Source organism: Borostomias antarcticus, assembly GCF_949987555.1.
Source record: "Borostomias antarcticus genome assembly, chromosome: 8".
NCBI lineage: Eukaryota > Metazoa > Chordata > Actinopteri > Stomiiformes > Stomiidae > Borostomias > Borostomias antarcticus.
Window position 1 is genome coordinate 30,787,868 of NC_140241.1, and position 24,770 is coordinate 30,812,637.

Below are 24,770 nucleotides of genomic sequence, written 5' to 3' on the forward strand. Positions count from 1 at the left end.
GGTGTCAGTCTTTTGTTTTGATGTTCTGGGACCAGTGCCTCTTGTGGTAGCAACATAGAACTGCAGGTCAACAACGCCAGGACACCGGACAATGGGACATTGGCCCTTCTAGCTGCGCTGGCTTACAGCCACGCACAAAAAATATATACATAAATCGGATTGTGATTGAAAATTAACTATGATCACCAGAATTAATAAAGTTTGTCTCCAAGTATATCATATTTAATGCATTCTACGTACTTTTCGCTGTAGACCGAGATATCATTTTTCAGAAAATGTGCTAATGGTAATCCCATTCATTCTCTCGGCATTAGGAACACCACCAGTAGGGGGCGATGAGATTACTTTCCCTCCCTATAGCCTCACCATCCGTAGTTTCCCCCATGAGTGTTGCAGTCACGGTACAGCTGTCACAATCCGCCAAAACAAGAAAAGATTTGGTGTCAACACCACCCGCTCTGTGCGTTTTTTTCGGCACAATGTCATCATTATGGCATTTTGAGTGAGTATGCAGATACCCCCTGTTGTTTCGAGCTCAAGCATGGATGAGTGAGATAAAACAATAGGCGCCGCCTTGAGGACAGAACAGTGAGGTGTAGTATGTAAGGATATAGTATGCAATTCTGCTTGTCACCAGCCCTACTTGACTGAGGGCATAAAATACTTTAGGGCATACTGATATCTCAAACAGTAGTCTGGCACTGGCAATACCAATTGCAGACTGCAGGGTTGGGTCAGCCCACCCAAAATTCATGCTACTCACTCTATGGATTATGTCAGTGTAGCCTACAATTTCATTAGATACACTTCTAAGCAGCTCAAGTCAGTGCTTACAAAATCATATTCAGTTGGGCCTCCATTCATTCATAATGTTCAGGAGGCCTAGTTCTTGTATCAGATGAATGTACTACTAAAGCAACATAATTCAAATACAACAATACAAAATAGACTACTGTAGATCTATGACCCACAAAGGAAGCCCCTTTCCTGTCTTTTTTTGCTGTTTTGTCCCCTCAGCTATCCTTGCTTCCTTTCTGACATGGTGACTTCTGACTTGAAAGGCTTGAGTATCAACTAAACGATTTTTACTGTATATATATAGATACTGTATATCTACCTATAGGCCTAAGGTTCATATGAGAGACTTTGCTTTTAATAACTAAACCCCACCCAGCAACATGTACAATATCAATGTGGAATGAGACAAATATATCCTCGAAATGAAATGAAGCATGAGACAACAGGGAAACGAGATAGATTTTCACATGAAATGTATTGAACAGAAGGCAGGTGTACTGAATAATGCTAAATATGTTGCTTGATGAGCTTCTGCAGATCTCAGAAAGCATGTTCTATTTTCTGCTGAAAATATCTGACTTCTGTTCCTCTTTTGTCACATAATATAGCATATTCATGCCCTACAAACCATAGAACACCATGTCCATAGCCTTGCAGAGAACAATCATTGAGCGTGACATTTGGTTCTTGTAACAGAGTAATGATATTGTACATTCTTGACATTTTGGCCTAATAGCTCTTAAATTACCTTCATTTCTCAAGTTTTCAGTTTCAGTTTCTCAAGTTTTGCTAAAAAATAGTCACTGTAAAATGTTTATTATTACAGATTTATAAAAACAGAAAATAATGATTTCATTTGCAGTTAAATAAAAATGATTGCAAAAATAAATTACTAGAAATGTGATAACAATACTTTATACAGTAACACTTCTAAAAATATTACACTTTTGATTATTTATCCAGTATTTTTGAAACATAATATATACAACAAAATGTATGTATGTATGTATGTATGTATGTGTGTATGCATGTACAACAATCGAATATAAGCAATCAAACTAACCTTAGATGGTTATACACAAATTAAATAAATATTTATTTCTTGACCCAACAGAATATCAACACTGCTCTATTCAAGAAATGTCCTTCTTTGCTACTGTAGATATGCCACTTTTGCACTTTTGTTATTAGATTCAAACAAGATAACATTAGGCAAAATCTATGCATGGTAAGGAGGAAATCTGAACCCATTGTGATGAGTTGCTGATGGCGTGGCAGAATTTACAGTAGCATAGGTTTGTCCATTTAGAAGGAAGAATGGGTAATTTATTGGAGGCAGCTCATGCACTGTGGGGACGTGATCTGTGGAGCTTGTAGGAGGCTGATGCGTTACACTTCCTGCTGGTGGCATGGGTGGAGGAAGCTGGAGAGAGGAGGGCAGACTAGACCAGGGGGATGGATGAGTTTGCTCGTTCAGAGCCGTTGAGAGGACAGGTACCCAGTGATCACCATTTTCCCTACTGCCACCTGACCAGGGTGGGCGCAGGTTCCTGGCATCACATCTGCTGCTGTTGTTGGGTGGCCAGCTTTGGGACCACTGCATGCATGGCTTCATTCCTTCCCCTCCCAATGGGGCAGGTGACTGCATCAGTGAGTTAGGTGCTGTCGTACTTTTAGTCAGAAGGCAGGCCCTGATTTCAGGGTATGGCTGCGCAACCTGGGGAAAGAAGGGTGCTGAAATGTTGCTTTCATTCATTTCATGAATATCATGTGGCCTATCACCCCAGCCAACAGCCTGGCGCTTGTTAACATTTTCCTGTTGTGTTCCAGGAAGGAGAGGGGTTGCAGGGTTGTTTGGAGGTCTAGCCTGGTGGTACACACGTTGCTGAGCCTTTTTTGAGCCATCATCAGCAGGAATTGGGCTGAAAAAGGAGACCATCAAAGTATGAATGTACATGTAGCCCCACATGTAGCCCTAAATTACTTATCTCTTTCTAAAAGTCACATACATGTTTTGCCCTTATGAATGAGGACAAAGAAATACTATTTCCATTCACCAAATACCATTTTAATGTACTTACCTTGTTTCACATGTCAGTTCGATCATTGTTATGGGTCCATCTTTAGGAGGTTTGTTCTAGAACAGAAATCATATAACATACTTTTTGAGGGGTAATATTTGAAGGCACAGATGACATCTGAGGGCCAATTCTTCATAGTCTCAAAGTACACAATCTATGTACAGTATTTGACCCAGGTCTATACTGAAACATGATGTGGCCTTCCTAAGGGCCTGGTCACATTATTTTATTGTTGTTACGTTGTTCACAGAGGAACAGGTAGGCTATGCAGTTCCCTCAAAAATGTTGAGGTGCACTCTGGGCAGCTCCGGCCCAAGTCAAGCACTGAATATCAACTAACCTGAGCACAGCGATTCTTCTCAGCGGGTCTTCTCCGACCTTGATAGACTTTGCTAGTCGCTCTTCTTTGTATCCTTGCAAGTGCCAGACTAGCCATGAGCGGAGTCTTCTTTAGCCACCTTGTATTTGTCAGAGATTCGCCAGACTCTGTCATCCCATAGATAATGTTTGAATTTGACTTGCTGTATTTCATAAGCAATTCATGTGATGTACCTTGTTTTTCATCTCTGCACACCATGATTTTTGAAGCATCATACAAAAGATGTTCCATGCCAATCCATGATATTTTGCTGGGCATGGTGTTGGTACATGCTCTCAAGTAGTTGGTTTTCTCTTGAAGATATCGGTACAACACGGCAAGCTGCTCTGCCTTTCCGATGTCAAATCCCCCCTCCAGCTGGTCAGCTGGAGTCTCTGTGAAGATGGTCACGAGATTCTTGATCCTCTCCAAACTCTCTACACTGTCACCAAAGTTTATCATGCAAGACAGTGGAACAGAGAGGTAGAAACTCTCTATGTCAAGAGGATTTCGTAATGCAGCTTCCACCTCAAGCCTTTCTCTTTTGCATTTTAGATACATGTAGTAAGATGTATTTGGGGCTCTTTGGAGCTGCTGATTCAAGGAGGAGACAGCTACATGGTACTTCTGCAATGCACTTATGCCATTGGCTGTGAGGGTTTGCTGGAAGGATGAATATAGAGACGACTGCTGTTGGAATCCCACCTTCCCTTTGAACAGTTCACCGTACAGAGAGGGATCATACCATAGCAGACTCCTAAATGTAGATTCTCCACTCAAATATCTCATCTTGTTATCAATAAATTGCCAAGCCTCCATCATCATCTGCATTTCCAAAAACGAATTCAATGCTTCATACTTCAGTTCGATTGGTACTGGCGGACGCTCCAGATATTGCTCCAGGACCAAGTCTCTTGTTATGACAATCTGTTTGGCTTCTACATTCTGCTGCTTCTCAAAATTCAAAATGAAGTCCTTGAGCATGACTTTGCAGTGGGACCGCAATGGAACAAGTTCAACCAAGGAAGTTGCTTTGTCTGCCTCTTGGAGTATGTGGGAGATATCCACCACATTAAAGTGACTCTGGAAAGACAAAGTGTTCAGGCTTACATTGTGGTTCCTTTGGTTGTCATTTTCTTTCGTTTTCCCAGCTTCTGAATGGCCTGGTTCAAATTGGGGTCGGAGCTTGAGCGTGTTGTTTTTGTCAAGAGTGCTTTGGCTGTTATATTGCTGATCCGTAGAGATATGTCTCTCTACATTTTCTTTATTTAAAAACCAACCAGTGGCAGGCACACATGTAGAGATTACTGAGTTTGCTTCAATGCAATAATTGTCCACAGGACCTTGAGTAAACATGGAAGTACTGTCAGGGCTGATGCATGGAATGCTATCCACATTTTCGTGGCCCACTCTTGTTTTATCACCTTGTTCTTGGCGTGTGATAATGTCTGTTTTGGTATTTTGACTTGTGATCACAGATTGACCACCTTTTCCAAAATCTTGTTGAATCTCAGTGGTGTTAAGAGTGTGTGACTTGTCAGGGGAGTGAGGCATGGGTTCACATGTAAGTTGTCTAAGATTCGGCAGCTCCACCCTATCAAGGACAACCAACTGAACAGAATCACCAGCAGTACTTTGAGAAGTATCACATATCTGCAGCGCATTCTCATCCTCAGAGTCAGAGAGTGCTGTCTGTGTCTCTGCTGTCTCAACGATGGACTCAAATTTGGTCAAGCAATTTTTCAGTCGAGAGATTAGTTTGATTTCCTTTGAGGGTGTGGTGGACTGGTCTGGACTATCACACGGGACATCTGTCTCATGTCTATCACTCTTTGTATGTGATAGGTCCTGGGCCATTTCATCCTGTGGTTGGGGTGTGCAGATGTTGGTTGCCCTTTCTACCTCACTGCCACAAAACATCTCTATGGCAGCATCTAACGGGTACTCCATGATCTCCGATACTGAAATGATCTCCTCAGCCTGAATCACTGTATTAGGAGGACCACCGGATGCTTCCACCTCATTAGTGGAGAGTTTATCGGCTTGTAATTCTAATGGTTGATCATCCTCCGGTTTGTTCCAATCAGCTGTAGACCCATGCTCATGACTTGAATCTGCCATATCAACACATTCTAATGCAGGCCATGTGTGTTCAAGATAATTTTGTGTTTTCAACTCTCCATTTAATGTGTTCAGGTGTTTGTTCGCGGAATTGTTAGTTTGCAGAAGTTCATCACTCACTGACGGGTTTTCTCTTCCCTTCTGTGAGATTGCAGGATCATTGCACAATTTGCTTTGGTGGTGCATTCTGCTGGTGTTGAACTTGTGACTATATGTCCACCAACTATTGCTTTTCTTAAAATCCTTCATTAGCTTTATGATGATTCTTTTTTTTGGTTTCATAGGAACTTGCTTGGTTGTCATTGAAGAGGATTTAAGAGCTGCAGATGTAGATTGCAAGTTGCTGTTCCGCATATTACTAATTCTGGTGCTCCTTCGTAGCTCAGTGGAAAACAACCTGTCCAGTTTTAAGTTCCTGTTCTTGTTAGCCACATCACACCATCTTTTTTCCCTTAGCATAAAAGGCACATGACTGCTTAGGGCTCTTTGCTTTTTTTGTGCCGTTTCAGAAGTGGCCTTTTCAACAAAAGAACTGGTCTTCACTTGATGGTTCCTCATTTTGTTGAAGGATGCATTTTCCTTTCCATTGTATTTCTCTGCCAATATTTTGATCAATTTTAAGTTGTGAATATTTGTCCTGTGTTCCCCATCCTTGTTAGTGGCAGGAGCTTTCAAAGCACCTCCTATGGGTGTCTTTTCAGTGATACTGTTGTTGCTGGCCAGCCTATCATGTCTCTGTTCCATTAGTGAAGTTAATATAGAGAATTCTGGGTCAGGAAATCCTTTGGTGAGAGAAGCTGATTCAGTGTTAGAAGAGTATTCTCTGTCAGCTTTTATAGTTACGGACAGGTTACAGCTCACACCCCTGATTGGTTGGTTTGGGTTGCAGTCGGGAGGTGGAGCTGTACTGGTGTCCATTGGACTGTTGATGCATTTTGGTTTCAAGTAATGTTTTCTAGAGACAGAAAAAGGCCTGTTTTGAACAGGCGAAAGAAAGAGTTGACTGAGTTCAAACCTTTTATACAAGAAGCTGTATATGGCATCTTTGACACATTCCTGAGTGTTACTTTTCTCATCATTAGTGACTTCTGAACACAATGGTACGGCTTCTGGATCTTGATCATGGCTAATTCCACTTGATTCTCTTGAGCCTCTTTCATGGTCCTCACTTGACAAGCCCAGAGGGCCGGCAGTAGTCACAGCCTCTTCTGATATTCCCATTGCATGGACCTCCTCACAAGCACCAATTATATCAGTGCTGCTGTAAAAAATGGGTTCTAATGATATCTCAGTAGCCATTGTGTCATCTCCTGCATTAAGAGCATCTTCAGGCTTTTCCATCATCGTCATCAGATAAAGATCAGACCTCTCCTCTGTCTCCTGCTTACTTCCTTCCCAGCTTACAGCATCTTGGGTTTGTTCTTCAGTGTCTGCTTTATGTTCAGGTTCCCCAGTGTTCTGCAGAGTTCCCTCAGGGTTAACAGTGAAAGCATCCGGTTCCTCTATTACAGAGGCAGGTAATGGTGTCATCTGTTTGTCTCCACTAGAGTTTTCCGTTTGACTGGCGGCCTCTGGGCCGACTGGAGTTTGTGGGTCAACATTGACAGTTTCACCACTGAAAAACAGAGCAGTTTTAGCCTCTATATCTATGGAAGAAGGCGTTGTGATTACACTTTCAGATTGTGCATAGTATTCCACTGCACCAAGACCGTCAGCTTGGTCATCTTGTTGCCTTTTGATCTGAATAGAGTTATGAGATGTAGACTGTGTGGAAGTCTGGGTCTCTGTGTCTCTATGAATTATGTCCAAACTTTCATCTGTTTTTTCAAGCCTAAATGTATGTTCTGTATCTGTCTCTAGTGAAGGTGTCACATGTACATCACCAGAGGTATGAAATGATGGCTCTGGGACTGAGATTTCTTTGGAGAGTTTTGAACAGCGATGATAAGTGGTGTCATTTGGAAAACTGCCTGACCCAACATGTTGCTGCATGTCTGCATGTTGCTGCATGTCTGCATGTTTGTGCTTTTGACTGTAGGACTTCTCCCTCATGTCTGTGCTGAGGCAAGCATGCTTACTTCCTGTTTTACATGAAGGCTCTGGGTTCACTGTGGTTTCCTTGTCATTACGAATGAGTTGTCCTTTTTTGTACTTCTGGTAAAAGTTCTCATAGAAATCGATTCTTTCCATTAAGAGTTTTCTCTGATCAAGTGACAAATTCTCCAGAGACCAGACTTTTGCATTCCTCTCCTCTTTTGACAGCTTAAGATATGCAGAGTATTTCTGAAATTTTATTTTCAGCATGCTATATGATGGCTGTTTCTCAGTTTGCCTCATTCTCACAGAGGAGGAAGCAACTGAGTTATTTTCCAAAGAAGCAGAAGCACAATTTTCCATAATCTTGTTCTCCTGGTTTGGCAAGTTTGGGATCTTCTTATGCTCTGCATTTTCCATCGATTCATTCACGTACGTATTTGCCTCCGTTTGCTGCCCCCCCTCAGAGTCAACTGAATTGAATGTTTGCAAAGTGATTGTTGATCGTCGTAGCATTCTGGGATCTTTGATCGTACGTGAAGAATAAACTACAGAGGTAACTTTTTCCAACACACCTGGTAGCGGTATATCAGATTGTTGCCATTGGTTATTCTGGTTCATGGGCAGAGTGCTCTGAGCTTGTTGAAAAGACTGTATATGGGGGCTTGACTGTAAACTATTTTGGTCCATTTGAGTCAGTCCAGCATGGGAGGGGAACTGTGAATACTCAAAATGAGCAAATGGCCCACTCTTCTCTGAAAATGGGATGGAACCAATGGCTGGTGGTGTTACATTGATTGAAGCACTAAATTGTAGTTGAGGGTCATTTCTATTCTGATGTGATCGGTCTGGGTCTGTTGATGAAGTGCCATGAGAGATTAGTGGGTCAGCCCTTTCCAATGACGGGTTTGTTCCAAAACCCTGCGATTTGTATCCAGTCACAGGACTTTCAGAAGCTCCAAAATGTTTGAATTTGACAGTTACATTCTGTCCTCTTCCCCATCTCTCTGCCACTGTGCATGTCTTCAGATTTGTTACTAAGTCTGTCAAGGATGAAATAAACATAGAATGAATACATGGTGTCCATATACAACTGATGCTAATGAATCTCCATCTTTTTTTTTTTTTTAACCATTGGTTGGTTCATGTAGACTAACTGCCATGGAGCCATTTGAATACTGTGGTAACTGCCCCCAACACAAACCACAACATTTAAATATCTCACTGGCAGTTAGATTCACAACCATCTACAAACAAGCAAGCAAAGCAACGATTTTGACCAGATATTTAAGATGCAGAGTGTGTTGTAGTTTGTTATAGAGAGTTCCATGTACCCATTGGCCTCGGCTTCAGTGAAGGAACTGCAACGCTAGTTGGCATGGAAGAAGTGGGATTTACAGCAGGAGCCAGTGAAACCATAGCATATGGCAAACATTGCCTTGGTCTGGTGGTCAGTTCCTGTTTGTCGTTGTAATCAAACAGGAACACCTGTAAACACAAAATGTGTCCTTTGCCATCAAAGATCGATGCAAGCCATGACCAGGTGGTGGTTATGTTTCTGCTGAGAAAGAAGTGAACTTACAGATGAGCCAATGATTTGCTGAGAGAGACTGTCTCGTGGGCCAAATGGGTCTCTGGACACATGACAGTCGTAATGTACTACCGGATCATGTGTGCTGCTCCTTCGCAGGTTTGGAACCACTTTTTTCACTTTTCCAAAGAGAACCTTCAACAGAATAGCAAATAATGTTTTCCTTGGTTGTTTGTTATGAAAAAATAAAATGTGCTTTTTAACAATAATGACATTTTTAAGTAACTCCAACCGACCTTGAAAATGATTAAGATTTTTTCAGTAGGTGTGGTGGCACTGGCACTTTTCAGGGCCACATCAGCGTGCCTGTGCAAATACACTCCGTATGAAGAGTTTCCCAGGCAGTGTTGATCTGTGTCTCCGGTCATCAGTCCCTGTTGATAAATCTTTGTAGCGTTTTCGTCAGATGTGACCAAAAAACAGAACCTCTCTCCCATTTCTCTGGCATGTCTGTCCTTTGAACGCATCTCTGCCCTGAAAAACAGAAAACATTAAGTTAATGATTAGTGTGTGCAATCAATCTATTGAATAATTTAACACAGACTATAATTGTGTTTCCCTTTACAGAATTATACAGTGTAGTCTTCAGTTGTGTCTATCATGTACTGAAGCATTTAGAAGTAGGGGATCACAAATAAGTACAAGGACAGATAGAGGAGACCACACAATAGTCTTACTGTATGGCATTTTAGCAAAATGACACATGAGACGTAAGTAAAAAAAACTCCATTCCACGGATCGTTTGAGTGTTACGAGATGTCTTTGTTGCAGTCTTGACCACATTGTTCGGCACATCCTCTAGGTAAACATGTAAAACTTTGTATGTATGAAGTCCTGAGGATGAACAATGGACATCAAATATATCTGTTGGTTGTCACCTTTTTTCAGTGAACTCTTGCCGAAGCTCCTCGCTGTGTATCAACTTGATGTTTTCACATTGCCAAGTGACTGATATCTCCTTGCCAGGGTCTAACCGGGAGTCACTAAGCGTTTTCTCAATCAGACTGTAATCTCTGCTGTCTTTGAAACAGGGTTCAAGAAGATCTGTTTAAAAAAGAATCAAAGAGGAGTACAAATTTGTATTGATATTTTGTGTGTGCTGCATGACTTTTGTTCAGGGGTAGGTATGCCAAAAGCTTCATAGTATTGAAATCATTAAACCAATAAAGTAAAAGTAATCTATTATCATAATTTGTGTCTACTATTATTTACCACAGTTCTACACAACTTTCAGGAAACTCAGATCAATTTCAGATCAAAATCATCTGCAAACTACATACAGCATATCCAAAACGGTTTTCTATGACCAAATAGTCTACTTCAGTGGAAGGTTTCCTCAAACCTTTTCCATCTCCCCTCTTTTTTCTGGGAATGATGAAGTTCTTCAGAGCCGGAGTCCCTGTTGCTTGGGAAGTTGAAAGTGCTCTCCCTTTCTTACAACTGTGTGTCTCCATGGTGTACTAGTTCAGAGCATCATCCTGTTAAAATCCATATATCAGACTGACATCCAAAAACACCAATAAACATTTCCCCAGCAAGGCTGTGCTGTGCCATTTTGTACTTCCTGACTCTGTTCCTGACTCTCAACCATGAGATTGTGTTCAGTCAGGCAGCCGCTCCTGAAGCATGAGTCAGATAGATGACATTCTTAAAGAAGTATTCAAAACCGGTCTTATTAATAATAATAATCATCATGACACAACATTCTTTTGTTGCCTCCTACTCCGACCCTAAATAGCGTGATGAAATGCACATTTTCATAGACACACAAACTATTTACCGTCAACAGTCAACATACTCTGGACAAAGAAGAATATTCTGTGTGACATGGAGCCGACAGAACTAATTACCTCATTCTGTAAATGTCCAACTAAGCCTGATCTTCATGATGAAATTATCACACTTTGCCTCCCTTTTGTAATGGCCACAAGCACTTGCCATTGAATTTGAAGTTCTGATCTCAGATGCACAATGTCTCACCATGTTTAAAAAAAGTAGGGTTATATCTAGTTATATATCATCTATCCAATATCAATTTGTCAATTTGTGTTGTCTCTCTCTAGTCTCTACCTTTGAACTTTTCACACTGGTAAGATACGTCCTTGAGGCTCCATTGGCTAGTTTACCAGTCATGTGATTATATGACCATATATAGAAGTATATTGCGGCTAAAGTCCTTTGGCAACTTCCCCAAAACCTACTGTACATACTATTTAAAGGTGGAGGGGCTTGACAAACAGGTTCAGCGAGATGACACATATTTGACTGTTTAAAGGAGTAGTAAAGGGAAAAATCATGTTTAGACCTGTTTTAAGGTTACTTATGATCATATACAATGGTTCAGATCATAACGTTGACGAAACTAGCACTTTTGAGAAAGTCTGATAATTGCTCTACCACCGTTTTGGTCATACAATGGATGTGGGTGGGCACCGTGAAAAATCATTCATAAAACATGTTAAACTCTCAATTTCAAAGACAAGAAACTCACCGAGTTGTTAGTTGGCGTTCTGACATATAATTCGCCATAAAGTAAGATTCTAGTTCATCTGGAAAGGCTTTTTTAAATATTTAGCATAGAACTATTTAGTCGCAGCACATAAGTGTGTAAACTTCCACAAACTAGGTAGCCTAGCAACATGAACAATAACAATAGCTACCGTAAGTAGTTCTGCTTCCTGAATCCCCTCTGCGGATTGATCTACACATCTACAACGGTCGCTTCAATACAAGTCAGTGGATTTCATAAAATTATCAATAAAACCCTACAGGATTCATACTTTGCGGCGAATTTGATGTCAGAACACCAACGGACACCAATTACCCCCTCGGTGAGCTTCTTGTCTTTGAAATCGAGAGTTTAACATGTTTTCGAAATATTTTTCAAGGTGCCCACTCAAATCATTTGTATGACCAAAACGGTGGTAGAGCAATTATCAGACTTTCTCAAAAGTGCTAGTTTTGTCAACGTTTTGATCTGAACCATTGTATATGATGATGAAGTAACCTTAAAACAGGGCTAAACATGCATTTTCCCTTTACTACTCCTTTAACTAAATGTCTGTTGACAGTTTGTTATTTAGCTTTTTAACCGTTGAAACAGGTTGATAACCAGACATAATACTCATTAGAGACCGTACAATACTTGCTGTGACCATACTACCATACTCCAGAACCTGTCTGATGAGCTCACTTAAACAGAACAGTGATATAGATCTGAGATTTAGTCTCTGATGCAACCATGGAAACTGTTAGCCACCATCTATGGAAGTCACTAGAACTGTTTTGTAGCCTGTGAGGGAGTACCACTCTAAGGTCAGCTACAAGACAAAACCAATATCAACAAAAACTCCAAAGCATTTCTTATTTCACTGCATCATCTATATTTACAAATCAAGATGCGAGTGAGTGAGTGAGTGAGTGAGTGAGTGAGTGAGTGAGTGAGTGAGTGAGACAGTGCATAAGTATGACTTGGTGTGTAATAGTGTACACTTTGACTGGGTAGGTAATAAACCGCTCATTAGTACATAGTTTATCATAAGTGGAAGCCAGTAAACTGCGCATTGTGTTGCCTCTGGGTATGAAATGCGCTATACAAATAAAGCTTTGATTGATTGATTGATTGATTGATTGATTGATTGAAACATGTTATTGTTTGATGTTTGAATCTGCCCTGCTGATTTGACACTCATTATTCTACCTGTATGTTGGTCGGCTGAACTTGGTACTGCAGATCTGTTAATCTGACAGTTTAGTCCTTGAGACTAGGGAACATACATCGGAACTAAAACCCTTCAGCATTACAGTAGACTACTCTGACAGTGTACATATATCAGCCAAGCTTTTCTGAATGCCAGTGCCATCACATTATCAACAGACCAAAGATCCGATTTGACGTGTTGATGATAACTTTCTGGTAATCTATTGAAAGATGCAAAAAAGCAATAGGGAAATTAGCAGGAAACCAGAGAGAAAACATGAGTTCTTACCATGCTAAAGACTGCCGTGAGCAAAAACAAACTGCTGTCAATCGTAGGCCTATGTGCTGACATATAACATGTACTTGCCGTTTGAGGGACACTTGCAAAAAGTGTTGCCAAGGAGGAAATGGCTTGACCTCAAACGCATTCGGTTGCAGACATTCAGGAAGTCCCCACCACTGCAAAAGTTCACACCTCAAAACTGCACATTTCAGTTGACATACGTCAAACTTGACTTCAGATGAATACCCTGGCCCTTTTAAGGCTTTGCTAAAAGAAATAAACAGAATGGTTATTCATCTAACAAAATCATTTTCAGCTCTCACATTATCTTTATGTCTACTAGATTTTGTTATAGAGGTTGAATCAGTTGGTAATCTAACAGGATGAGGAAGATGAATACCACAATGACAAGTCCTGCTTCACAGCCAGACTCAGGAAGTTAAGGCTGGAGAAAAAGGAAGTACGTAGGAGTGGGGATAAGGATCGGTTCAAAGAGGCCTAGTACGGGTTTAGCAAGGCAGTGAAGGAGGCTAAACATCGCTACTCTGAGATCTCCCCAGGCCACTGACACCTCATGCCTAGCCAACGACCTAAATGAGTTCTATTACAGGTCTGAAAAACAAGTCCCCACTTCCCCCTACACTCATCAGCCCCAACAACCAAAGTCCACTGTCTCCTGAGCCGTGCGTTCAAGTCCTTTGCCAACCAGCCCTAACATCATCAGTGTAACTGCTTTAGCCACTGACCGCTACCATTAATGTTATGGAAGCTGCTGCTAGTTGTTGTGAGCTCATGAGCTAACTGGCTATCCCACTCTTATTGTGCTGGATTAGCATTCGAAGCATTGGAACTGATGTGTCCAGGCGACAAGACCTATCTTAATTTATCAGACATTATTTTATGTCATTTCAATTCACAGCTATTTCAGTGGCATGACTAGCTTCCGTCCTACCAGTCCTGAACAGAAACAAGCCAGCCATGCACAGGCTGGACCTGGCCTGGTTTAACAGTATATCATTTTTTGTATGCTGCACTATATTTTGTTTGCACTGTATTTTGTATTTGCACTGTTTTTTTGTATTGCATTTGCACTGCCATGTCTTTGCACTGCCCTGTCCTGTACCCTGTCCTGTCTCCAGCAACAGCGTAAGCCATTACCCAAGGCAAATTCCTAGTATGTGTGTGCAATATACATGGCCAATAAAACGGATCTTGAATCCTGAAGATAAACGTTCAGTAAGTTTAGCTGTCATTCATTTGAGAGAACCTGTTGTCACTTCACATCCCTTCTCACATCTGTTCAGTTTGACATCTCTCATGTCCTGTAAGGGTTTGCAGTGTTCAAACTTGTTCATAATACATTTTTGTGATAAGAAGTTGTTCATAGTAGCCCACGCACATTCTTTAGACTAGAGGGCACTTATTCCAGCATGTATTTGGAAAATTGCAAAAGAACATAAAACTTGCAGAGGCATGCCTTGATATTTGTGATGTGAACACAGTTATTGATTGTTACAGTTCTTTAATGTTTTGTTGTATCACAGGACAGAAACATCTTATTCAGATTTATCTGGTCAAACTTTTATTGAACAACAAAATCAAAAGGAATCATGGTTAATACAAGTGTTAAACATCCATATTTTCATTTTCTCCCTTCAAAGCAATACAACTGTTCCAATAACAATCAATCATTCAATCAAGTTTTCCAAGACCGCATAACATCAACTTTTCCAAGACACACCATCACATTTCCATCTCCGAACCCTGCTACATGTATGTAAAAGCTATTCAAGGACAAACATTTGAATTATTAGCATTAAAAAAATCATTAGATTGTCTACCGATCTTTTGGAGCATACTCACAGAGGCAGCATAACTGTAAATAAGTATCACTGATCACTATTTCCTTTGGCTCAAGTACCTGCCACCGAGGGACTGATGGCTTCCAAAGCTGTTGGAAGGGATATTGTCTGTCTGCAAGGGTGGGTTTAAGTTCTCGTTTGGACAAGCAATTTGAAAACATATGAAAGACTCTCCCTGGTGCCAGTGCAAACTAACTCTGGGGGCGTAGTGTTGGTACGCCATGTCTTCATCAGTTAGGAGATGACAGTATTTACAGTTACACTATTCCATTTGTGAATAGGGATGACACCTTGGCAGTCATTCAATGACGTGATGACAAGACATCCAAATTCAAGTTTGTTTTTTAATTCTACTCTTGAAATTTCCTCTAAGCATGCATGCAGCTGGGGTCCATTTAAGCACCTTTATATATCATGATATAGCACCATTTTTTAATATTGTTTTTCTATATGTTCGGACCCAACTGTTGACATGCATAACCTTTAGAAATGTGGGTTTTCTCTGATAGATTTTCTAAATGTTGCAACCTTTTACAAATATTACAAGGCAATTAATGAACATTCATACAGTACCATACATGTAGAACATTAACTAATACAGTACACACATTAAAGAAAGTGCTAGAATACAGAACAATTGCTTCCTTGTTTTGAGTCTTATAATATTATATAGGACACGCTAATGAGCTAATGATGTACATTACATTTATCCAAGTATACACTTAACATTTTTGCTTCATCATTTCATTTTTATACCATTACCAAACATTTATACTTCTAAAATCCCACTGTAAAATGCCATGATAAACACAAAGCAAAAGGAAAACAAACCAACAAAGCTTCTTCATACCCATACTTTCACAGTACGCTACCTACACAACTATAAATTACTAACATGGAAAGATGCCATCACTTTTTCAAAGTGAACCTTTTTATTTTTTACTTAAGTTAGATGGTAGTCGTGTTTTTTTTTGTTTGTTGTTTTTTTTTTTCTTAGCATAAGTGCTAACTCAACTGTATTTATAATTATTATTTCCTAAACATGCTTGTACACCACTAGTGTTTTGTGCAAATCATTAGGAACAAACTTCTCCCTATTTCTTCCTTGGGATCAATGGGTAACCTTGTCAAGTTGCCTTTCTGTTAAGAATGTACTGTCAATTATAATCCTAAAAAACAATATATCCAAATTGTAAATATGTTTAAGGCTTAAAGGCTGGAAATATTTATAAATAACAGTCCTAATTAGATTAATTCAAGTTGTTCATCATGGGAGACCAGTATAGCCCTCAGTAATGACCTTCCTTTCAGAGGACCTCTGAAACACTTTTTACTCCATAGTATCTCACCAAATGCCTGTGGATTTTAAACATTGTAGTATTACTTATAGTTTTGGTTTCAGGAAACTTGAAGTTGGGAAAAATAAAATTATCTAATAACTGTCTTTTGGATCAACTGTCAACTGTTTTTTGGGAATTAATAGACCACTGATATACAAAGAAAACATTTAAATAGCAATACAGAAAATAAGATACATCTAATAAGTGCAGTCCATAATAAAGTTGTATAATAAATCGCATTATCTCTATTTATTCAATATAATTCTGTCTTACTGTCATGTATATTTTGGAAAAGAAATAAGAGGCATAAAACCCTTGTGCACATCATTAAAGTGCTTGTTTGGTCTTCAGATTTACCCACAGCCAGGCAAGGGTCCAGTAGAGGTCAGGCAGAGAGGTTAGTACTATACTGTGCCTAAGGTCATTCTGCAGGAAAATCTATGTAGAACTTTAATATGTGTTGGCAATGATCAGCTCCAATTTAAAACAATTTGGTGTATTATTTTACCATAGCCAGAGTGAAACATAAATTCACCCAATTGATACTCAGTATGGATACTTCTATTTTACACAAAAGATGAGAATTCTAAGAGGACCTTTTTGAAGATTTTAAGAGACATAAACATGTTATCCCCAGAGAACAAAGTGATTTCTAGCTGCCCTCGATGATATGGCATAACAGCCATAACACTGTTAAGAGACCTAATGGAGTCACATGGCTAAACAACTCTAAATGGACCATTCATTTCAGGACCACTATTAGTCTGTAAAAGGAGCTCCTCCCATCAGAAGAACCAGATGGATGCCTTGCCTTGCTGGAGTTTAAACTTCGGTCACAAATATGTAAGTGATGATTGTCACTTTAAACCAATACATGGACCTTGTAGTCCTTCCATGTCAGTTGAGTAAGAAGCAGCAGAGGAAAGTGCTGTATTATTATTATTATTGTTATTTTTAAAGTGCTTTCATAGAAGGAAAGATGAGCTTCACACTCATTTCATATAATTCTGTGTATATTCCTAGGAGAAAAAGGATATGGTGCCCCTAACAATGATTACCATTAAAGTCTTCCTCTTTACAACAAAATAACTGGCCATAGAAAATATGGATCAGATTCACATAAAAGAGAAAACGTGATTTGAAGTGTGAAATTTGGTATCAAATTAAAGGATGAGATTCAAATACATGTTGGAGTTAAGTTGTGCTTTGAATGATTATCCTATAATGTTTTGTACGTCTTTTACAGTTGCCATAAAATAAATAAATCCAGTTAAGTTTAAATTCCATACCACAAAGTAAATACACAATCTCAACTATTTTGTGCTTTTCATGCACCTCTTTTCTGGAGATCAAACTAAACTGGACTGCTACCTCTAAACAATTGAAATACTGGACAATATCATATCAATCTCTATTTAGAGACAATTGTTTTTAACTTTGTCTTTTTTGCCATTGACCAATGCCTCTTCCCCATTATATACACTTTCCTGAAAATCTGGGATTAAGTCAACGGCATTTACAGGGAAACAACAATAAGCCTCCAGACTATGGAAATCTACTTATTGTAGAATGAGCCTAATGCACGCTGACTGTTCTATTTGGTTCATCTCTCCTCTATGGATCGTCCATCCAGGAGAACAGTTCAGAGGGCTAACTACAGCTAATCATCCAGGAGAACAGTTCAGAGGGCTAACTACAGCTAATCATCCAGGAGAACAGTTCGGAGGGCTAACTACAGCAAATCATCCAGGAGAACAGTTCGGAGGGCTAACTACAGCTAATCATCCAGGAGAACAGTTCGGAGGGCTAACTACAGCTAATCATCCAGGAGAACAGTTCGGAGGGCTAACTACAGCTAATCATCCAGGAGAACAGTTCGGAGGGCTAACTACAGCTAATCATCCAGGAGAACAGTTCGGAGGGCTAACTACAGCTAATCATCCAGGAGAACAGTTCGGAGGGCTAACTACAGCAAATCACATGTGTCATTCAAGCTCTACAAGAGAATCACTGCTTGATGGGCTCTCATGACATGACTGCAAAGGATTCACAGCCAATAAACAATGAAAGACATGTACGCTCCTGAACTTCATACATCCTTGTCACCGGATATTCTGAAAAGTAAAACACAAAACTCAGCACAGAATACGTTGGTATTAACTAGAACAAACAACTATTTTAAGCCCTGTTTTTCAGCGTGACATTAAGCCCTTGCAGTATTTCCATACACACACACACATATATATAGATATATATATCAAACATGTCATAGGAGTAACAATAGACATCAATTAATCTAATCTATGCCTGTGTGAAATGGTTCATAATGTTCTATTTGTGTCACTAAGCACATTAGCTGGATCTGATCTTCCATTGAAGTTCTAAATAAATGCTCATGATGTGGCAAAAGAAAGAAGGAAATTGGCGGCGCAGTATCGCCAGCCATGTTCAAACACATCCCAAGGGCCTCTGGCAAGCAAAAGCAAATCTACTCTGGCTTTGGGGGACCATTTTAAATATTCTTGTGGAGAAACTATATGCTTGTATCCATAATGACCGAAGGACCTACATTAAGAGACATGTTCCTTTTCATAGCACCTCAGATTGTTAGCATGATTTGAGATTATTATTATTTTTACAAAAATATAGTATGGCAAACTATCAAAAACCATTTCAGTAGAGCATATGTCAAACTTCAAGCCATTTTCATCCACACTGTTAAGTGCATTAAAAGAAATGCCCTGTCGGATTAATTGTAGAGCTTGCAAAAGACGTGATATGGAGCATTTTGGGGCCATAGCATCTAAATTACACCTCTAAGTGCAAGAATGTCTCTTGGGCGTTTTGACAGCTGCAGGATCTTCATTTTTCAAGTAAGATTTTCTTGAAGGCATCATTCTGACTGTTCACTTTTGAAATGTTTTCTATTCTGGATCATTAAGAGCAGCTTTAAGGCAATACCAAATCTGATGAACATCATCTCTGCTCAGTAGATCACATGAAAAATACCTTTCCTCCAAGTGTGTGTGTGTAGGTGAGTGTGTGGAATAGCTTTGATATGAGATATGATACGTTTTCTCTTATAACAACAGGCTAACTATGCCTTATAAACAACTAGTTCTGAATCTATATCTCTTTCTGCTAGGCTTTAGATTGGAATTTGAGGATAATGTGTTTTATTAATATAATGTAATTTCTCTTAAGGACTTAATATGATTAGTCGACCAAACGCAAAGCTTATTCTGGACTCAAGATGAAGACAATCATGGTTGAACAACAACTCATTTAGCACCCATCATTACCTGTGTAATAGCCTACTGGAAGTTGTACAATATTCACTCTTCTCTTATCCACCCACACAAACGCACGCATGGCCTACATAGTGTCCACTACTCACAGCCTACAGTGTCCACTACACGGCGCCTCTTAAACGGGCAGTGCAACCACCATGGAATTTCACCAATGCTTCAGAATTGGCATGCAGTCTATGAGTTTTGTATAGCCTACTATTTCATTCAATCTATGAGTTTTGTATAGCCTACCATTTCATTGTGCAAGATACTGCGCAGAAGCGATCTACATAGAATGAATTAGCCTAATGAAATGGGAATAACCATGAGAAAAATGTGAAAGTGCTAGTTGACAAGAGTCATAGGCTACGGTACAGTATAGAGGTACATTTATCGGTACAGAGAAATGTTCTTAATCTGGGATGTTGTTACATTGATCTTTTCCTTCATTGTTTGAACCCATCATATAGCTTCTTTACACCTCTAAAACCCTAGCATGCCATGTCAATCCTCCTGGTCCTCGCTGTCCTCCCGAGGCTCTGTCCTCTTCTCCTTGTGACAGGTGAAGATGCGCCGCATCTCCTCCTCATATCTCACAAAATTCTCCCCAAATCTGGCCCAGGCTTTCAGGGGGACCGTGATAGTGTTTCTGTATGGCTGCCGTACCTCACTAATCTTTAAAAATACACCAAACCGGTTGGAACCCACGTCGAAATAAAACCTTTTATTGTCCACCCGGAAGGATGCAGCCTCTGGAAGCTCGGGGGTCTCGTCGTGGTTCCTGATTCCTCTTCCGCGTTCATCCGTGTCCTCGTCGCCATAGTCTTCAATCAGCTGCGACAGTGCGTCTCTGAACTCGATCAGCCCTTGAGCTGGCAGAACTATGGTCTGTTCAATGCCCTGGCCATAGTAACCCATAGTGCCGTGTCCTCGACTCACCGTCTGTCTGATGCGAAGGAACCTGCCTCTCTGGTTCTCTTTCAGGTCCAGATAGTACTTTCTATTATCCCTCTCGATGAACTCACTCTTCAGGACGCGGTGGGTGTGCTGCTCCTCCGAGGCTGCAGAGCCGGGGGGGGACACCGAGGCTGCCTGGTCCTGCTGCCTTCTGCGGGAGTCGTGCGCTCGGCTCTGGCCATTGCTCTGCTCCTCTGGCCGGGCTACCAGCCCACCTCGCAACCCAATACGAGCGTAATAATCGATGAAGTCCCCCAGGCAATACCGTAGGTCTGGTGCCATCGACATGGACAGCGTCAGTTTGCTCTTCCTAATGTTATCATGACGGCCTCTGCCGATCCAAACCTCGGCGATTTTCAGGAAACGTCCCCGTGCACTTTGTTTTACGTCCAAATAGAATCGTTTCTTTTGAATGTCGACCCGTTTGGAAGCAAGCTCCTGAATATCTATGCCCGGCTGCTGGGTGCCAGGGTGAACATACTGCTGAGGATATGCGCCTCTCGGCAGAGAATCGGATGTAATCCTTCCTCTCCCCCTCTCCATCCCTCTTGGACATGTATCAGCCATCATTATTTAGTTCCGACTGTAGTATTGCGCACGACAAAGAATCCCTCCATTCCTAGGTAACGTGCTGGTAATGAATAAGACAGGATTATTCATTCAGCTTGTGGCAAGTTTGGAAGATACCTCGAATGACCTGAAAAATGGCTCCTCGCAGGAGTCACCGGATGATCGGATTTCTGTGTCCTGATTAAAGGTCAAGCGCAACGTTTGATGCCGTTTCCATCGTGAACTTTGGTGAGCGAGGCTAGTATCCCCTTCCCCTGGATCTGGCACTTCTCCCGGCTGCTGGGAGGCTAGGAGGAAGCAGCTAGGCTGGTGAAATGAAGGAAAGCACCCAATCCAGGGTCTCTTTAGAGGGCGCTGCTTCGGGAAAGAGATGAACTCAATGAACCCACCACCCCACTCCTCCCCACTCCCTTCCCTTCCCTTCCAACAGCACCAGCTCACCGTTAAAGAGACAACCTGGTTTAGGCAACGTGTTTGGAATGAATCGTTATTTTAGTTACACAGCAAGCAGTTTGAAAACATAACCCGAATGAGCAATTTTAGGGCACTCAGGTGAACCAAGGATGATAGGCTGCAATATGGATTTAAAAAATAATAATAATGCGTCATGTCTCTGACCATGGATCTTTTACACGTGAAATGAATCGTAGTAAAGAGCATCTCACCATTCAATAGAACAGTGGCGCCCAAATGTGTTAACTTTTAGGCTGTTTTGTGGTTAACTGTGATAGTAATATCCACTGTTTTGATTTGAAAAATTATAAAGGATATTCAGTATTCAATTGCATTCCCTTTTGTTAAGCAACGTTTGGTAGTCTTGAATGCAGCTCTACTGAACGTCCTCGACTCCAGCCTACTTGCCTAGCCTACTTTGACACGATTGCCATATTTTGTTTTAGCTCTTCTAAACAAAAGTAAGTTTTTGCGATAAAATTGATAAATGTTCATCTGTTTATGTCTGAAATTGTTTTACAATCTAATAGATAAAATCCACATTTCAAATTGTAATGTACCCTCCGCAGCAGTTAGTGGCAGTAGTAGGTTATAATCTTTCATCCAGCTACCCAGATAACTAACCCGCCGGAAGACCTTGGGAACCCTGCAGGAGAGCTGCTTTCAAAAGTGACGGTAGGCAATGTTAGCAAGCTACGACTAACTGACCAACTATCTTGCTATTTCTCAATAGGATACTTGTAATAATGTCACAGTCCAAACGTGACCTTTACAGCAGCTATCCGATGGTATACTGTTGATGAATCAGATGCAAGCCTACAGACCATGCTACCATACTGATTTCAATGATAACAACAACAGTTGTTTGTCATGAGAGAGGTAGGTAACTAAGGTTAAGGTTAGTTAACGTTACCACAATTTGTTGAATTGTCGACGCCACAATTCCCTTTTCCTCAAGGCAGTTGACCTGTTGCAAAAACACGTGAATACATCCCATTATTAAAGATGAACCTCCAGGGTCCTCAACAGCGGTCCTGAGCTAGTAGACTACAGGCTTTTCATCCAGCATCTTGGATACACCCGGTTCAATAGGATCAGGTGTGATCGTGATGTTAAGGGAGAAAGACAGGTGAGCTCTCCCAGCCTGGACCGGAGTTGGGGAGAAAGCCAGGTGAGCTCTCCCCAGGTGAGCTCTCCCAGCCTGGACCCTAGTTGGAGACCTAGCTGGTGATGTTAAGGTTGGGGAGAAAGCCAGGTGAGCTCTCCCCAGGTGAGCTCTCCCAGCCTGGACCCTAGTTGGGGAGAAAGCCAGGTGAGCTCTCCCCAGGTGAGCTCTCCCAGCCTGGACCCTAGTTGGAGACCTAGCTGGTATCGTGGTAAATCTCGGTACAGATATTAGTGACTTTTTAATTTTTCATTGGTGCTCAGACTGAACTCTGATCAAATAAAAAAACATCACATGACTGGTCTAGCTGTCGTTACAAAGTATGGAGCAACACTGGAGTAAAGCAGCCTAGTGGTGCAAGTGTGTAAATAATACAATCTGTCTTTACTACAAAACTCTTTCATTGTCAGATGATGCAAGCATGACTGACCGGAGTTTACCTGGGTGGATGTCAAAAAATACAGTCCCTGCAAAAGATGCTCCCAAACAGGTAAAATTATGCACTTACTCACCTTCCGAAGCTGACACATAAGTGATGGTGTTGGTGTGGTTTCTTTCATCCTAGAGCAGGTTTCACTATCACAGTAATGTGAACATGTCCGTGTCCTTGGGATGCTAGTCAATGACGTGATGTGATGAAGTCTGTGATGTGTTATCTAGGTGGGGCTTATTTTCAATTCACTGAGGCTCACCAATTTGCTTATGTTAATGTTTACCGAAGCTCCTGACCAGTGCATGATCATATTCAAATAACACCAATACACTGCTTTCCAGAAAACAAGCTATTTCAATACTCCTCGTTTCATTTGTCCATGTGGCCTATGCTTAAAGATTGATTGATTAAAGAACTACAAATCGGTCGAAGTGATAATGTTACTAATTTGTTAATTTAATTGATGAAGTAAGCAAACATTCCATATGTATTTTTTTAAGAAGGTAAATGCAATGAGTTTAAACACCTAATTTAGGCTAGGTTTAGGCTGTGACCTCATTATTTGCATAGGCTATGTTTGTACTGGAAATTTACATTTCTGTTCAACGAGCACAGGCACATATGCAATTATTGACAACAGAATGGATATTTGTTTGCATATAATTTCCCTCAACACACAGTGAAATGAGCAATCCTTAGAAAAAAATATTCTAGACCATCACTCTGACTGCAAACATTTATTTGCTTCCACAGGTTGAATCTGGATTCTATAAGGCAAATGTCATCGAGGGTGATCTTCCCTATCTGGAGTTCACTGGTACCGTCGTATACAGCCATGAGAAGAATGACTGCTCGTTTCTGTCAGAGGATTTAAGGTAATCAGGAGAAGCATCACTAATGCAAGGCTGTGGCATGGGTAGTCATGGGTGTAACCCACATGCTGAATTTCTTTCACAGTTGGCATTATGTAGCAAGGGGTCGGAATATCAGTTTACAGCTTTTGAGATATCTTACAATTTAACAGAGGACTGCAGCATTGTATGTAAAATCAACCGTTCAGTCATTTATGATTCACAACATCTGAAAAGCACCCTGTTGTGTGTCCCTCAGGTCTGGTCTGGCACCTGGTTCTGCTGTAGGGTTCGATATAGAATGGCCACCATGCTTCATCAAGGGGCAGCAGAAGAAAGTTGCCTTGGTGCAGCTGTGTGTCTCTGAGGAGCGGTGTTACCTCTTTCACCTCTCTTCCATGACAGGTACGGTCCACTAGGTCCTCTCATATAGGTCCTCTGCTAGGTCCTAAAGGCCCTCTACTCGGTCCTTTGCTAGGTCCTCTACTAGGCCTTCTACAAGGACTACTAGGTCCTCTACTAGGTAAATTACTAGGCCCTCTACTAGGATAACTAGGTTCCATACTAGGTCGTCTACGCGGATTACTATGTCATCTACGAGGATTACTAGGTCCTCTACTAGGATTACTAGGGCTTAGTTCACACGGCAGGTCTTAAAGGGCATATTGCAGGTTGGAGACCCCTGTGAGTCAATGTGTAGGAAAATGATGTAGGAACTAGAATTTCATTTAAAAAAAAATATATATATATACACTACAGTGATCTCTGGAGGTGTTTTGTTACTACCGCATCTAAAAAATCCACAAACCGGAAGTGACGTAGCAGAAGGGAGTCCGCTCAAGTTCGGCAACAGTAGAACAGCAAAACAATGGCTAGTTTTGAG

At 40.9% G+C, this 24,770-nt stretch overlaps 3 protein-coding genes across 3 annotated transcripts in view; 1 reads left to right on the forward strand and 2 right to left on the reverse strand.

Annotated features, from left to right (window-relative positions):
• Window positions 1-1,300: 1,300 nt before the first annotated feature.
• Window positions 1,301-10,960, reverse strand: tex15 (testis expressed 15, meiosis and synapsis associated). The gene is made up of 9 exons (XM_084442624.1): window positions 10,834-10,960; window positions 10,326-10,461; window positions 9,862-10,027; window positions 9,220-9,457; window positions 8,975-9,118; window positions 8,727-8,880; window positions 3,220-8,435; window positions 2,880-2,935; window positions 1,301-2,720 (listed from the first exon to the last, which is right to left on the reverse strand). The coding sequence occupies exons 2-9, from the start codon at window positions 10,435-10,437 to the stop codon at window positions 2,018-2,020; spliced, it is 6,789 nt and encodes a 2,262-aa protein (XP_084298750.1). The 5' UTR covers window positions 10,438-10,461; window positions 10,834-10,960; the 3' UTR covers window positions 1,301-2,017.
• Window positions 10,961-19,476: 8,516 nt separating this feature from the next.
• On the reverse strand, window positions 19,477-21,345 carry purg (purine-rich element binding protein G). Its single transcript, XM_084442346.1, has one exon. The coding sequence runs from the start codon at window positions 20,983-20,985 to the stop codon at window positions 19,963-19,965; it is 1,023 nt and encodes a 340-aa protein (XP_084298472.1). The 5' UTR covers window positions 20,986-21,345; the 3' UTR covers window positions 19,477-19,962.
• Window positions 21,346-23,018: 1,673 nt separating this feature from the next.
• The window catches only part of wrn (WRN RecQ like helicase), a gene marked incomplete at its 3' end in the record, with an annotated part of 33,137 nt that continues 31,385 nt past the window's right edge, over window positions 23,019-24,770 (forward strand). The window contains exons 1-3 of the mRNA XM_084442598.1: window positions 23,019-23,093; window positions 23,790-23,911; window positions 24,147-24,292. Coding sequence (XP_084298724.1) covers window positions 23,025-23,093; window positions 23,790-23,911; window positions 24,147-24,292 — 337 coding nt within the window. The 5' untranslated portion in view covers window positions 23,019-23,024. The remainder of the gene's footprint in view (window positions 23,094-23,789; window positions 23,912-24,146; window positions 24,293-24,770) is intronic.

Excerpts from the sequence above, each read along its gene's own strand:
- tex15 (XM_084442624.1), bottom strand. The coding sequence starts at position 10,437 with ATGGAGACACACAGTTGTAAGAAAGGGAGAGCACTTTCAACTTCCCAA. Across the intron at positions 10,028-10,325 it reads AAAGAGGGGAGATGGAAAAG|ATCTTCTTGAACCCTGTTTC; the intron begins GTTTGAGGAAAC and ends TTTTTTAAACAG. Across the intron at positions 9,119-9,219 it reads AAATCTTAATCATTTTCAAG|GTTCTCTTTGGAAAAGTGAA; the intron begins GTCGGTTGGAGT and ends ATTCTGTTGAAG.
- purg (XM_084442346.1), bottom strand. The coding sequence starts at position 20,985 with ATGATGGCTGATACATGTCCAAGAGGGATGGAGAGGGGGAGAGGAAGG.